Below are 16,150 nucleotides of genomic sequence, written 5' to 3'. Positions count from 1 at the left end.
CTGTAGAGCCGGGGGATGGGGGCACATGCCTTTAATTCCAACACTCTGGAGGCAGAGGCAGGTCAGTCTGGTCTACAGAGTAAGTTCCAGGACAGCCAGGGCTGTTATAAAGAGAAACCCTGTCTCGAAAGGGCAGTGGGGAGGGTCTGCAGGGCATTTTCTTAATTAGTAATGGAGAGAGGAAGGCTCAGCCCACTGTGGGTGGTGTCTTGTGCTGCTGGTCTTGAACAAGCCATGAGGAGCAAGCCAGTAAGTGGCACCTCTTCAGGGTTTCTGCATTAATTCCTGGTCTTGGGTTCCTTCCCTGACTTCCTTTGGTGATGGACTACGATGCAGAAATGTACGCCAAGAACACCCTTCACTCCCCGATTTGTTTCTTTGGTCATGGTGTTTCATCATGGCGATGGTAACTGTAAGATGGTGGTTATTTTCTTTCTTTAAAGGTGAGAAAGAAAAGGAGGCTGGGAGGGGTTGAGATATAAGGATGGAAATAAGTTGGGGGGGGTTGAAAAAAAAATATATATATATATATATATATTAAAGAATTAATAGCTGTTTTCAGAGCAAAAAGTGAGTCAGGGTCATTCCTACCACTCACATGGGAAAGGCATTTGGAAGGAGAGGATGCAGACAGTGAGGCAACAGAGACATTATCCTAATTCTGAGAAAGCATACCCCTCCCCATTAACAACCACTACCCTCTAGGTGGTACTTGAGAAATAAACCCCCAGAGCTTGGGAGGTATAGAGAGGCAAGTCCACTCCGGAGTGGTAGACCTCTCCCCAATCACATTCTGGGATGGCCTGGCCTGTAGCCACAGGAGATCATTTGTACCCATTTGTATGGTCCTGGTCTCAGGACATTCCTCTGGAGGAAGGACGTAGGAAATCAAAGCTAAAGAAACATCCCTAAGGGACTAACTAATGCCATCCCCAGGACAGATCTTTAAACATCTGATCTGAAGACTACTGGGAGAAACCCAGGGTAACCATTCTTTGAGGGCTGGCTTAGACTCAGGGAACCAAGGCAGTTCTCTTGAAGAGAACAATGCCCTGCTAGCTTACACAAGGGAGGCATATTGCTAATGACAAAGTCTTGCACATTCTCCTCAGGTCTTCCCAGGGACCAGGGATGCAGCTGGGAGGAGACAAGAGTCAACCCAGTGTGGTTCTTTTAGCTACATGCCAGCCACGCCCAACCACCGAAGACCACAAGAAGCTGAATACCATATAAGCACAGCCAGAGCAGATGCTGGGAAAAGAGGGGGTGTGTGTCACCTGGATATAGTAGAAGTAGGATTTAACTTGATAGTCTTGGCACACACACATACACACACACACAAAAAAAAATCGCCATGTTGTTTGATTTTTAAACTTAAAAAGTTTATGTCATGTTCTACTGTGTTCACATATTCCTATCTGTGTGTGCGTGCATGTGAGTCTAAGGAAACTCTAGCTTCCCTCTTGCCTTCCCTGGGAAGTGGAGGGGTAACCTTTCTTGCTTCCCCAGTGAGAAAGCACATAGGAAAGTAACCCCAGACTGGCCACATGAGACCAACGCTGCTGGGCAATGCTTTGGAATACTCAGATCAGAGCGGTGAAATCTCTCTTGGAAACAGAACTACCTGAATGAGGGAGTCTGCTTGAAAAGATCAGAGAAAGAGGTGTGGGGAGAGAGAGAGAGCGCGCATGAAGAGATGCCAAGGAAAGAGGTGCGCTCAGAGGAAATAGATCCATGTCTGTAAAGCAGATCAAGAGAGGGGTGATGAGCAATAGCAAACCACAGGAAACAGGAGTTCAGAGAACTGAATATCCACACGTGCAGGAACACAGAGCTTGCCACGCACATTGGGTTACCAGCAACCAACTACCCACAGGCTGGTGAGGAGGGCTGCAACAGTGACAGTCCGGGGAGCAGTGACCAAGCCCGATGAGCCCTCTACTTGTCCAGATGATGACAGTTTTCTCTCAGCCACAGGATTCTACATCCTTTGCAACTCACAGTGCAGTATTCATGCCAATTTTAAAATTTTTGCTATGAAATTTCAGTGGTTCAAATGTGAACTCTTCTCCATAAAAAAAAATTTGGTTGACCATATAAAATGTAACTGCACACACAAGACTATAACATTGTAAGCTTAGATTTGTTTCGGTATTATCTACTTATTGCAAAAAGAGCCATCTTTTCTTTTTCATTAAATAATCAATTATCACATTAGTACAATACAATTTTACATTTTTAAATATACTATATATGTTAAGGATAAGGGGTGACAATTTCTTCCTTTGCAACACCTGTTTCAACAGTTTAATGAATTAAGATATTAGTTTAACCTTGAAGGGGAAGGTAAAAAATTTGTCTCATTAGGATATTTCTACCAAGTATTTCTTAAGGCTATAGTTTAACATTTGGTTTTAAAAAGAAAGAAAGATTTCATTTAAAAAATAATTTAGTGAATTACATTCTTCCATAACTTCCACCCTAATTAATTACAAAGATAAGTCTAAAGAATCTTAGTTTTCTTGTACTAATTTACATTTAAAGATTAATTTTACTTGTATCTTAACACAAGAATTTTATGTTGGAAAAACAAACAAAAGAACTAAATACATTTGTATAAAGGCAGTCAATGCCCCATGGCCAATCCTCTGTCTCAGAACTATTTTCTACCACAACAGGAAACAGGTCTGCAGAGAGAGAGGTTTAGGCTGGTAAGATTCACCTTCCCCAAGGAATCGTGGGTTGCAGATCTGAGGAATACACAAACAACTGCATCACAATTTCACAGCTACAATGATAGCAAGAACACATGAAAAAATAATAATAAGTTCACTCAAACAGGATTTAGAAAAGTCAGGGTGTGACCTGGGGGCCAGGGCATCACCTGCGGTGAGGTTTACAGTCAGTCGTTCGATAATGGAGAGAGTGTGTGTGTGCACATACGTGTGTGTATATACAGATTTCTATCTATATAAATAACCAGGTTCAGTCCTTTACAAGCCTGTAGATATGATGCTGTGCTCCATGTTCACTATTCGAAACTTCAAACACACAGGCCATGCAGAGGAGAGTTTCTTGTGTATCCCTGTTTGTTACCACCTGTTGAAAAAAAACAAAAGGCATAAAATGAGATCATGGCCTATCTGTGCCAAGAGCATGATTTGATGGGAGGAGCTGTCTGAAGGTGACGGGTGAGTCAAAGACCTGATCGGCCTCGCTCTGTATCCTCCAACACGTTCAGGGGATTGCAAGTCCCACTGGAACCCCAGCTGAGCCCTGTACCATAACCAAGGAAGACCCATTGCCTGCAACCAACAGGTCACCTGTCAGAGCTGCTGTGGTTTCTGTATTCATCAATAATCTGTCATCAATAATCCTCTCTCATAGAACATTCACATGTTTTAGCTGACTTTCACTATTTTAGTATTTTTATCTTAATTTGAATTGACAAATAATTATAATTTATAGGGTGGTGGTGTGATCCATCACGGGATGGTTAAATCAAGCTAATTACTATAATAAGGATATTTATTTATTTATGTTAAAAATACTTAAAATCTTATTTTCCCACCTTATATTGAGTTAAATTCTACTTTACAACAGCTAACTACAGAGTTAACTTCATGGGCACCTTGATTAGTATATCATATCAGCCAGCAGTACCTGGATACAGCAGAGGTATTGGCTGTGTAAAGACCAGGGGTACAGACAGAGTCTTATCTGGAGACCTGCTGGCACAGGCTGCACTTCTCCCGATGCGTTAGGATTCCCCATCCATTCCCCCTGGGTCGCTGTCCCTCCCATGATTAGCCTCTTTCAGATCTGAGCTCTGGCTCTGCTCCTCAAACTGCCTCCCCTGCCCGACCCCGTGCCACCCCAGAAGGAACATTCTCAAGTCCAATCCAATCAGATTTACAACCTCACAACGCTTCAATGGTTTTCTGTGACTTTCATGTTCAAAAACATTTTTGACTTGAGTGCCTTATCTAGCTTGTCGACAGCCTAATTTCCCCTCTGCAATGGTCTGCTTCACCCATTTAAGTTTCCCTTGCTTTCAAGCACCCGAGCTCAGGGTCCCTGATTGAAAAAATAAAGCCTCACTTCTGATTTTTTCCATGGAGCTATGTGATTCATATAGATTGGTTGTTTTTCAATATCATCTCATCCAGTGGACTATGAAGAACTGGACCATGTTTCCTAGTTAACCAGCTCAGGCATGGTGCGCCGTGACCAAGCATTTGATGAGTGATCAAAACTCACAACGGCCACCGAAGCTGTGTGCTCACTATGCATCTACCACAGAATGAGATGCTTGGCCCAGAGTGGGTGGCATCCAACCTACAACTCTGTGACTGGGTGCTACTGTTCCCTATGACAGAGGAGACTGGGGCACTAGACTAATCAGTTTGAAGATGCTAACCCACCTATGAGCTACATACATCACACCATCTCAGCACAATGCATCTCTCTGTTAGATACTGGTGATAATTTTCTTTTCCATTCATTTACTGGATGAATGCCTGCCTCCCTCACCTGACCCTGGAATGGCTGCCCCACACATTCAGTTCATCACAATATTCCTAGCACTGACACCCGAATATGCACTTAGGTAAAGTCTTACTTCCTTGATGAATGTGAAAAATGTCATCTTTCAACTTCAATGCCCTAGAACCCCACACCCCCACATCTCTTTGGGCTTCCGTGGGGCTTAGTTCAGAAATACTCAACAATTTATGACTTTGTATCATATCTCCTCACTTGCTTCTTTGACTCAACAAGCCAGAGGCCATAAGTCACCATGGCACAAGCGCTGTGTCACTAAATCACTTCCTAGCAGCTAAGGTTACATCCACAGTGTAAGCTGAGGGGGCTTAAAAGACTCTTACTGGTCATCTTGAGGTGGAGAATACAGAGTTGAGAGATCCATTTATGAACGAAGACAACATGCAAGACTTTAAATGTCTTGGCTAGGCACATAAAGTAGAGAGGGCTCAAGCTTTCTGATTTTATGACTTAAGTCTGTGTCAATCACCATGACTCTGGGTAGGTTATAGTGACTCTTTAACCATAAAAATGGTACTGTAATCCATGGTGAGAATTTTATAATAACATTTACAAAGGGTCTTTGTATCTAATGTAATGCTAGAAATGACTTAGACACATCAATCTTCTTATAAATTCATTGTCTGCCTGACTATCTTGTCTATACTGAGGATTGAAAACCCAGGGCCTCATGCATGGTAGGCAAGTTCTCTCTACAACTCAACATCCCCAGGCCTCTTTTCATTCTGTTTTAAAGTTTTTATTTGGTTTTACTTTATATGTGTGCGTGTTTGCCTGCATGCATGTATATGTAACATGCGTCTGGTGCTCTCAGAAGCCAGAGCCACTGGAGCTGGAGTAACAGATGGTTGTGAGACACCATGCAGGAAACTGAACCTCGGTCCTCTATAAGAACAAGTGCTCTTAACTGCCAAGCCAGCCCTCAGGCCCCCATCTTTTCATTATTTGAGACAGAGTCTCACTAAGGTGCCTAGGCTAGCCTTGAACTTTCTACTAGCCCAGGTAACCTTGAATGTGCAATTCTCCTATTTTGGCTTCCTGAGAATCTGGGATTATAAACTACAGCACCAGGTCCAACCTCTGTTATCTTGATATCAAAGAGACTGAGATCAAAGCACACTGGCTCCTGGCTCACCTTTGTCTTTCTCAGCTCTGCTTGGGCTATCACTGCCTCTGTGTATTCAGCTCAATTCCCAAGGCAAGGGAGGGAACCAGAGAGCCTAGCCTATCAGTCTGTGTGGCTTTAAATTGTCCAGATAGTGTAACTCCTCCTGTCCATCAACTAGAAGGTTTATGCTTCATAGTTCTGAAGTCTGTGGTTTCCTAAAGTTATAATATTACTTTTTTTTTCTTTGTTATGTGTATTGGTGTTTTGCCTATGTGTATGTACGTGTGAGGGTGTTAGGTACCCTGGAACTGTAGCTACAGACAGTCGTGAACTGCCATGTGGGTGCTGGGACTTGAACCTGGGTCCTCTGAAGAATAACCAGTACTCTTACCCACTGAGCCATCTCTTCAGCTCCATGATATTATTTATTAAACAAATGTTTCTTGGCTACTATTAATTGCTTGTATCAAAATATTTTGTTTATCTGCTTTTGCTGTTTTGAGAGGGTTTTCTATAGCCTAGTTTGGCCTTGAACTCCTTCCTGATCCTCCTGCCTCCACTTGCCAAGTGCAGGGATTACACACATGTGCCATTATGACTGGCTTTTAATGATACATTTTTGACCAAAGCCAGTGAGGTCACAGGATAGCTCTGCTGGTGGATGTCATATGTCCAGAGGCATGTTGCTAACAGGTACCTGGGTTCTGTGAGAATTAGGGACTTGGCTTTGACATCACAGGGCCACATTCAATTCAGTCAGCTCTCTAAGGCAAAGTTGGGAGTGGGGCTGTCACCTTCCACAACATGCTGTCACAGACACAGCTGGAGTTGAAACTCCTGCTCAAAAAGTGGGTGGCCACCCACTTAAGAGTTCAAGTCATCGGGGTGGTTTGAGAGTCTAGAAAAGAGCGCCACACTCCCTGCCTGCTCTCAAGCGCAGAGACCTGCACTTACTTTGCTTTTGCGTGTATCTGGGCCAGAGTTTGAACTTGCATGTCCTCCTTGATCACGCTTTCACTCTATATTATTATTTTTCTTTTTGAGATATGATCTCTACCTAAACACGGAGCTCAAGATGAGGCCAGGCTGGCCGATGACCTCCAGGGATCGAGCAATCCCTGCCTCCACAGGGCTGAGGATCACAGGCGGTGTCATGAAGCCTGGCTTCTTGTACAGAGAAACAGTCCTCAGTCCTCACACGTGTGCGGGAAGCACCTTACTTATTGAGCCATCTCCCCAGCTCCCAAACATGGACTGTAGCAGGGCACAGTTTGAGACAGACACCTGCTCCTGCCACCACAATGTAAACTCTTCATCCACCAAAAGGCACTGGTGACTCCTAGAGACAGATGCTCTACATTTTCCTCAGACTTCCAGAGCACACGGGCACAGCTGAGACTCCATTAAGAGTCTCTCTCTCCAGAGTAAGTCAAGCTCATAGGAAAGATCCCATCCATGCAAGCAGCCCTATGTCTAAGCTCTGAGTCCCTGATGGCAATGACCCCTAATTCTGGCTATGCCATGACTACTTAGGTTCGTAGGGTTGCAAGCACCTTTACCTGGGCCATATGTCATTGGCTTGTTTAAAGATAGGGTCTTATTATGTAGTCCAGCCTGCCTTCAAACTCCTGATCCCCCTGCCTCAGCCTCCCAAGCATGGGGATTATGGGCATGCACTACCACATAAAGCTTTTAAATCAGAACTTGTTTGTAAAAATAAAAAACAAGGGTAAACAAGCCTCTCAAATCAAACAGAACAGCGTACATCTGCCTGAGAAACCCGTCCCAGTGGAAGCAACATGCCAGGTATGGCATTCCCGAGGGAAACCCTCAGGCTGACCACTCCAGTCACAGAACAACGCGGAAGCCATTCAGAGTGCCGTCCCACCACAGATGGCCTCGTCAGCCCCTTAGGAAAACTGTTCTGTTTTAGTTTGGCATTCTGACTTTCCGGTTGAAAGCTATTACAGCATATTTTATGAACATGTTTTGAGGACAAGAGCCTCTGACTCTGGCAACTGATCCAGAATCAAGGCATTGGGGCAACTTCTCTCAACTCGGCAGTCATGGTGCAGAGGAGCCTGGGCCATCATTTCTTATTGTCTCTGCTCTGGATTCAGGTAACAGGTGGATCTGTCTTTGAACCCAAACCCCAGTACAGCCCAAGTTTGCTGGTTGGGTCATGTAATTCAGTTGTTGCTTGACCACCAGAGAGCTATCCAAGTTCCCTTTCTGAACCCTTACTGCCTCCCACACACACCTCCCTCACTGTGCCCAGCAAGCCTCAGGACAGACTGTCAGTGGCAAACCAGGAGAGAGACCAACATTACCAATAAAATGGTGAAGTTTTCCAAAACACTGTTCATCATATATTTCTCTGGTAGATGTTTGAGCTTGTGGATGAAGTTGATCATATATTCACACATTGGTGAGCGGTTTATTCGGTACACAAACCGGCCATTCTCGAACCTTGCATACTCCGTCTGCAAGGGAAAAGAGGTTTGAGTATTTTTTTTTACACTTCAAAGCACAGAGAATGGCTGCTTCTGAAAGCACGCACTTTTCAAAATGAATCATCTGTTAATGTGCTGTTACTTGTGTAGATTACTTAGTGAAAAACAAAGCCTACCTTCACTGCTATATACAGAATCTACTATCTTTCTATAAGTCTAAAAAATGTTGCAGAGAGCAACCTTTAAAGGATTTGGTCTGTTTTTTAGCAAAAGTGTGTGTGTGTGTTGCCACACACACTGTACTTCACAAAATTCTAGGTAACACAAACTTAGAGGACATGACTCTGCCCCTCTCCCCCAAATACAACCGCTAGCACTGACCCAAACAACCATGGAGGAAGGAGACTGCAGAAGTGACCACTAAGCCTGAATACACAGAGAACTCAAGACCCTAAGGGAAGAACCACTGGGGTCAAACAGGACAATCTGCTGTGATGGATACTATGAAGACAGATTCTTCCTGCCCCAACCCCAAGACAAGGTTTCTCTGTGTAACGGCCCTGGCTGTCCTGGAACTCACTCTGTAGACCAGGCTGGCCTTGAACTCACAGAGATCCACCCATCTCTGCCTAAGTGTTACGCCACCACCCAGCAACAGATCTTTTGAAACAGGTCTCTCTACACCTCTACACAGCTAGGGCTGGCCAGGAACTAGACGTGTTTATCAAGCTGGCCTTGAACCTGCTGGGATTAAAGGCCTGTACCACCGTGCACAGCTCTGAAGACAAACCCTTAATACAGATCTTTAAATCAAGATCCAAAACCCAAAGCCTGTCTCATCTGTTCTAGAAACATAAAACTGACATAAAACATAAAATATTCAGAATTGGCAAGGAACAAATCAATATGATAAAATCATAAAATCCTATTAAATACCTATAATGAGACAGAAATGCAAATAGATTTACTATTAATATATCATCTTAAATGTAACAATAGTGCTCAAACTTTGTCTTTTTTTAAAAAATATTTATTTATTTATTATGTATACAATATTCTGTCTGTGTGTGTGCCTGCAGGCCAGAAGAGGGCACCAGACCCCATTACAGATGGTTGTGAGCCACCATGTGATTGCTGGGAATTGAACCTTTGGAAAAGCAGGCAATGCTCTTAACCTCTGAGCCATCTCTCCAGCCCCCAACTTTGTCTTTCTTTACACTAAATAAAGTACACATCATTTGGAAACAGGAAGACTGGTTCTTAGCTTAGCAAAGACGGAAAAAGAATAGTAAGACAGACTTGTTTCAGCTGCCCCTAGAACCCAGGTACAAAGTCACCGTGACTAAGGCCACAGGGTACTAGGTGGGACAGAGACAGAAAGAGGGTGGGACAGGACCCAGAGCTGCTAGGATATTCAGGAGTGCTACAGGGACAGAGTCAGCTGGAAAAAAGATTAATATTTAACAAGTATAACTATTTTCACACACATTACATGTATGATGGATGTATGTATTTTGCATGCTTGTAGAGGTCAAAGGACAACCTACAGGAGTTAGTTCTCTCCTCTACCAAGTGGGTGATAAGAATTGAACTCAGGTCCTTAAGTCTTGGTAGAAAGCGCCTTACCTACTAAGCCATCTTACTGACTGATATTCACCCCGCAAATCTTATCCTAATTTTGTGTTCCTGCTACTCTGTCAGGGCAGCTAGCTCTTTGCCCACACCCAGTTTTAAATTATCCCTAAAGCTAGGGATTCCCAATTGCTATCTCCTGTCTCTCCAGTCTACTCTTGTATCTCCAATGATCCCCTATTTGTCCCTTGAAAATGGACTTTCTGGTCACTGCTGCTGGCAAACAGTGTGACCTCTGGCTTTCCCTCCTCTTTAAGCTTTAATACACAGTCACTAAATCCCATTTAGAAGCTCTTACTGGAGTCCCACTGAAGCCGTTTCAGCAAAGCTCATGACCGCTATTAAATCTACCATCGACTCAAACCACCGGTACCCTTCCCTGCCTTTTTACCTTCTGTCCTTCTCACACAGCCCAAGCTGAGCTCTGAAGGCCCCAGGGCAGCCACATACCCACAGGGCTCTGCCTAAGCTCTGAAGCCCCTCCCTCTCCTACCAGATACCCTCTAGCTTGGTCGGAAGCTGGAGTCTTGCCACAGGCAGGTTAGGTCCTGGCCCTGAGAGTCCAGAACTGCTGCAAATAAAACCTGACTCTCCAGGTGGTGGGGGTAGGGCAAAAGACACTGGGAAGTAGGCGGGTTAAGGGGGATGCCACCTGCAAACTTAATTCACAAAAGCAACTAACCCTGGAAAGACAAAAGTGCTTGTAAAAGAAGGGGGCATGAAAGATGCAAGATGAATATAGCTATTCCCTAATGTCAGGATGGAATGTTTGAGTTTGTGTTCATTCTGAGTAGCTCTGGCTGGCCTGGACCTCGGGAGTCTCATGCATCAGCTTCCCAAGTGCTGGGATTACAGCATGGGTCAACACTGCCTGCTGAAATTTAAACTTAAAACAATTAAAATAAAAAAAAAAGTAAAAATAGCAATCAAATTCAAGGTTGTCAGGTTTTAGATGGGGGCAGTAAGCAGCTTCAGCTATCTTCGTCATTGCCCCCTCCCCGCCTGCAGCTAGGAAGTGGGGAAGCATCAGACCCCCCCAGGGGGCCTCACACAGAGAGGACCAGTACTGGCCAGCTGGGCCAGCATTGCTCACAGAGAAGGCAAACACAGGGCATCCTGTCTGCTTTCAGGTGCCACCCAGTCTGTTCTACCTTTCCAATGAGTCAGGGAGAAGGCGTAAGTGGAAGGAAAGGTGCCCTGAAAAAGCACCGTCCTCTACCCCTCTGCCTGCCGGTTACCCAGAGGACTTTCCCACCGACAGGGGTCAACCTACCTCTACTTTTTCTACTACTTGTTTCCCAAAGGAGCACACTTTGGTGGAGCAGGTAACCGTCATGTTTTCAGAGCTCTCGTACTGACTGCTCACACCGTAGAAAGCCCCGGCGTCGTCTTGGATATTGCAGTTTAAGTCCGCCTGTTGGAAGGAAGTGGGGGCAGGTTAATTCTCTCATCCTAGGATCTTGGTGACAAAGAACAGGGTAAACCACTGAGCAGCTATGCAGTGGGAAAGAGAGACCTCTCTACAGACACCACCTTGATGGGAAGACACCTCCTTCCCAGGCAGGGCTGGAACTTGCCGCATAGCCAGTCTCCCCCTCCTAAGTGTTTACAGGAATGTGCCACCATACCCAGTTCCCACGTGCCAGGGTTTAAACCCAGCCAGAGCCTCGTGAATGCTAAGCAAGCACTCCAGCACTAAGCCCTGCAGTGGTAGATATCTGGAAAGTTGTTCCTTGTGAGGACCTGCTAACAGCAAGCATTCAGAACTGGAACAGCACCGTACACTTGAAATAAAAATTCTGTAAGTTTCTAAAATGCACAAAAAAGTAGGGCATGAATTGACTGTGTACTCTGCCAATCTTGAGAGAGACTTAAAAAGAAAAAGCAAAACCAGGCCCGTAAAGAAGCCACCACATCCAGAGAAGAAAGGCTGACTAACGATCACCCTACAAAGATGCTAAATCCCAGCTACTCAAGTTACTTAAAATACACACAATAACTTGTCAATAATAATACACATTCTGAAAATATCAACCAAGTTAGAATAGCAGCTACGGTCTGACATCAGCAGAGCAGATGACAGTGATCACTGTTCACTCTTCCTCCCTGTGAGCTTCAAGAAGGGAAAGATGCCGCCCAGAGAGGCTGCCATTTTCAGATTCCACAAGAGTGGATTGGGAGCTCTCTTTCTTTGTCCAGTGCTAACACTATTTCAGCTCTATGTAAAATTTCAAACTCTAAAGAGAAGAGGAGAAGATGGCAGTGGCTGAGTCTGTCCATTCAATCTCACCATCACTACGTGACTGTCACTCATTTACAAACCCATTAGAGGAAACAAACCAGTGGTTGAGGCCGCCCGAGGGGCACTGGTCGCCCAGCTGAAGCTGAAGCTGTCGCTGCAGCTGTGCAGCGCAGACAGCTGCCACAAACAACTCCAGGAATGAGTCTGTAACACATCTGAGTGCATTACTAAAGGCTAGCAACACAGCTACGAGTGCTAATTTAAAGGAGGTATGTGCTGTGTATATAAAGCAAAATTCCAATTTATCATTTTCTTAATTATTTAGGAATTAAGCAAACAATCTGGAGGGGTATTTCACCAGCAGAATTACTTCAGAACTGTGAGGACATGACAATAATGGAAAGACTGTTCTAAACAAATGGTTCCTGCCATTTCCCGACAATTCCCCCAGACAAGAAACCCTCTTAGCTTAAGCCTGCACCGAATCACATTCATGTCTACGTTGCCCTGGGTCACTGCTGTCTAGTACTACTTAGATATGCTGATGAGCTTTCACTTGGAGCAGACGATCTACCATTATACTTATCCTGAAAAGTGAAGTTATTGGTCAGGTGTGGTGGCACAGCCTGTAATCTCAGCACTCTGGAAGCTGAGGCAGGAGGATTGCAGAAAGTCTGAGGCCACCTTGGGTCTACAGCCAATTCAAGGCCAGCCAGAGCTACATGAGACTCGGTATCAAAAAAGACAATTATTAAATGTTTGAAGGGATGGCTCAGCCTTTAAAGGTTAAAAGCTCTGTCTGCTTTTCCCAAGGACCTGGGTTTGACTCGCAGCACTCACTTGGTGGCTTTTAACTGTCTGGATTCCAATTCCAAAAAATCTGATGCCCTCTTCTAGCCTCCTTGAGTACCAGGGACTCATGTAGTATGCAGACAGATTCCACAACAAGTGTGAATGCAGCAAACACCCAGACATACGAAACAAGAAAGAAGAAAAAAAAAACTTCAAGGGTGCTGGGCTGTAGTTCGGTTGACAGAATGCTTACCAAGCATGCACCTCAACAGCTGGGCACTCACAAGGTAAACAGAGAAGAACCAGAAGTTCAAGGTCATCCTCAGAAACACAGCGCATTTAAGTTACACAGTGCATTACATAGGTATTACTTCAAGAGCAGCTCCCTGTGCTATGCTGCTGCTGCTCCTGGCATTTTATCTGTGATTTCTCCTGGTTCACAAGCCCTGGTTACCTTAGCATAGACAGATTCTTGTTTTTTGTTTCTCTTACTTTCTGAGGGAACAAACTAGGCAGTGGTGGAACATACTTTTAATCCCAGCACTCAAGAAGTAGAGAGGCAGGAGGATCTTTGTAAGTTCAAGGCCAGCCTGATCTACAGAGCAAATTCCAGGACAGCCAGGGCTACACAGAGAAATTTCGAAAAACAAAAATAATTCTGAGAGAACTTCAAACTGGAGATGTAAATTTTGGAGTCTAGATTTTTGAAAGGTTTCCCCGGTGAATGGCAAATAACCCATCTGGCAATATCACAGCTGCTTTACAAAGTTCTCCCAGCACATGAGAGAGAATCACAGTCATCGACTGTGTCATGGATGTCCTTTAGGGATGTTCTGGCAGAAGGCACGGATGTGAAAGAGAATTACCTGTCAGCCGAAGGCATTGGAACTATTTTTGAAGGAAACTTAAGTCAATGAACACCCCCAACCCTCAGCAAGGAAAACATACGGATGCAAGGACTGAAGGAGACAGCTGTGATGGGCCTGGGGCTCACAGAAACTCATACCCACCCTGCTGACTCCCCACAACCAAAGACTCGGGTGGAAAGACAGCTAACTTGGGCTGGCTCAGCAGTTAAGAGCACTGACTGCTCTTTCAGGGTCCTGCGTGGAATTCCCAGCACACACACGGGGTGGCTCACGAGCATCTGTAACTGTAGTTTCATGGGATCAGACGACCTCTTCTGGTGTACAGGTGGATGTACAGGCAGACAAAACATACTTATACATAAAATACACAAATCTTTGAAAAACAAAACACCTACCTCATGGAATCCTGAAGGTAAAAAAGTAAGAAAGGGAGAAAAGGTATGCTGCTCTCGGGGGGTTCAAACCATTCCTGCCAGCTTTTAATCTAACCACAGGGTGCTTTCTTAGAGGAAGTAACCACAAAAATACAACAAACAGTGAAAGAAAACCCACACTCTCTCACTGCATACCAGATTTGAAGTACATCCTGCACCCTGAGCTTGTTGAAACAGGTTGACTGTGGAGTGGATTCTGAAAAGGGAGGGTACCAGGCAGCCCAAGGAGGCAGCCCTTCTGAGAGACCCACTCAGAGTTCAACTCTTTCTCCTCCACTCACAGCACCCAGTCCGTGCTACCTAACGTCTAAGTGTTTCCATGAATTTCTTCATTAGTACTGCAGGAGGCAGTCAATGGTCACACAGCTCCTTCTCAATGTGGTTTCTACTGCTGCTCCAACAAACTGTCACAGATTTAGAGGCTTAAAACATGAATTCATCTTGTGCTTCAAGTGACCAGAAATCCTACTGGGTCTCACCAGGTTAAACCAAGTTATAGATTAGCAATGCTGTCTCTGGTTTGGAGACTTTGAGGGAAATCTGTTTCTTGGTCACTTCTAGCATCTAGGGATACCTGAATCCCTCATCTGTTGCTCCTACTTCCGTTCCTTCTTATCTCTCTTCTCACTCCTCTTTCCCCATGATTACACTGAGCTCAGTCAGAAATGTAAGCTATCCTCCCACTTGACCTCCTCCCTGAGGATGCTGGTAGTGTGACATAGTCACAGACCGCACAGATAGACATGCCATTCCCTGGGGCATCACGACTTTGCCTAGCCCTAGCCCTAACCCTAAGGCCCAGTAGGAAGAAAAGCGTCTCACTCAGGGATGGAACCTCTGGTCTGGGTCTAGGACCTGGCTAAGGAACTGACTGTCCTTCAGGAAGATGGTTTTACTCCTTGGAAGGCAGATTCATCTCAAGTCATACTAAAGGAGCAATAATTAGGCTTTAATGAGATAATAAACTTTTCTCCCAGAATTTCTGCCCCAGGGCCACAGTGTACTGGCGCCACAAGTCACTCGAGGGCTCCATGAACCTGCCCATTCCCTGAATTCCTCAGAAAAGTCTCATCTTTCCTTTTCCTCTTTTTCCTTGTTCTCAGCATGCTTCCTCATGCACCCTGGGCTCCTGTATGCTTCCTCTAAAGCTCCCCTCCCACCCTGCTCTTGCCTCTCTGCCATGTGGCTGGCTGACCTCCATGGCAGCTAACTCAAACGGCATGCCTGCCAAACCCTTCTCTTCTTCCTCCTCCTCAAAGCAGTGTTGAGACCTGCACTGTGTCTGCCCTGGGGATTTTCTTTTAAAGTCTAGAAAGAACTGCCCTCTCACTCCATTTAGTCTATTCTTAAATTCTCTTGTAGTGAGACTAAGCACCCAAGAGGGGACCCTGACTTCCCAGCATCACTGTTCTGGTAACGTTCACCCAGCTCTCCAGGTGAAGAGGACAATTTGATGTTCTCGAGTTCTGCGGAACTCTCCTGTTATCTCCTAGTCTCTCCAGTGGGCTCCATCCTAGGACTCAAACCACAAATCTATTTTCATTAAGCCTCCCCCCCACGTTAGATTCCCGTCTACCTAGTCCAGATATTTTGGATGCTGCTTCACCTGTCATTCCCTCATCTCTGCCGTCTGAACAATGGCATGGACGGCAGGGCCTCACATTTCTCATCTTTGACTAGGGAAGATGACATGAGCAACAGCTGCTGCCGTGCGGTGAGGGACGGGTGCGCACCAATGCACCGGGAAGCTGCAAGGTGCCATGCAGCCATAAGCTGAAAGGTGCTGTACTAAAGACAGTTATTAAACAGCACCTGCCATCAGTCCTGTTAATCCCACAACTGAAACATGGACCAGGACAGAGCCTGAAGTCCCATCTATAAAGACTTTACCAAGTGCAATAAACAAACATGACGATAACCATCAAGACACCAGGTTTAGCTTTAATTCACATGTGTGTGAATGGCAGGCAGGATGCTTGCCTGATTTGTGAGTTTCACATCATACCTGGCAGACTGGATGTAACTGTTCAGACAGGTACAAACCCCTCCCCCCCAAT

At 45.1% G+C, this 16,150-nt stretch overlaps 1 protein-coding gene across 7 annotated transcripts in view; it reads right to left on the bottom strand.

Annotated features, from left to right (window-relative positions):
• Window positions 1–2,218: 2,218 nt before the first annotated feature.
• Window positions 2,219–16,150, bottom strand: part of Tead1 (TEA domain transcription factor 1) — a 225,217-nt gene continuing 211,285 nt past the window's right edge. For all 7 annotated transcript variants that reach the window (XM_038318641.1, XM_038318679.1, XM_038318623.1 and 4 more), the window contains 3 exons: window positions 11,030–11,170; window positions 8,002–8,154; window positions 2,219–3,099 (listed from right to left, as the gene is read on the bottom strand). In XM_038318641.1, the coding sequence (XP_038174569.1) occupies window positions 2,986–3,099; window positions 8,002–8,154; window positions 11,030–11,170 (408 nt within the window). In that variant the 3' untranslated portion in view covers window positions 2,219–2,985. The remainder of the gene's footprint in view (window positions 3,100–8,001; window positions 8,155–11,029; window positions 11,171–16,150) is intronic.

This window comes from Arvicola amphibius, chromosome 1 (assembly GCF_903992535.2).
Source record: "Arvicola amphibius chromosome 1, mArvAmp1.2, whole genome shotgun sequence".
NCBI lineage: Eukaryota > Metazoa > Chordata > Mammalia > Rodentia > Cricetidae > Arvicola > Arvicola amphibius.
This window is presented reverse-complemented; position numbering and strand designations above follow the sequence as displayed.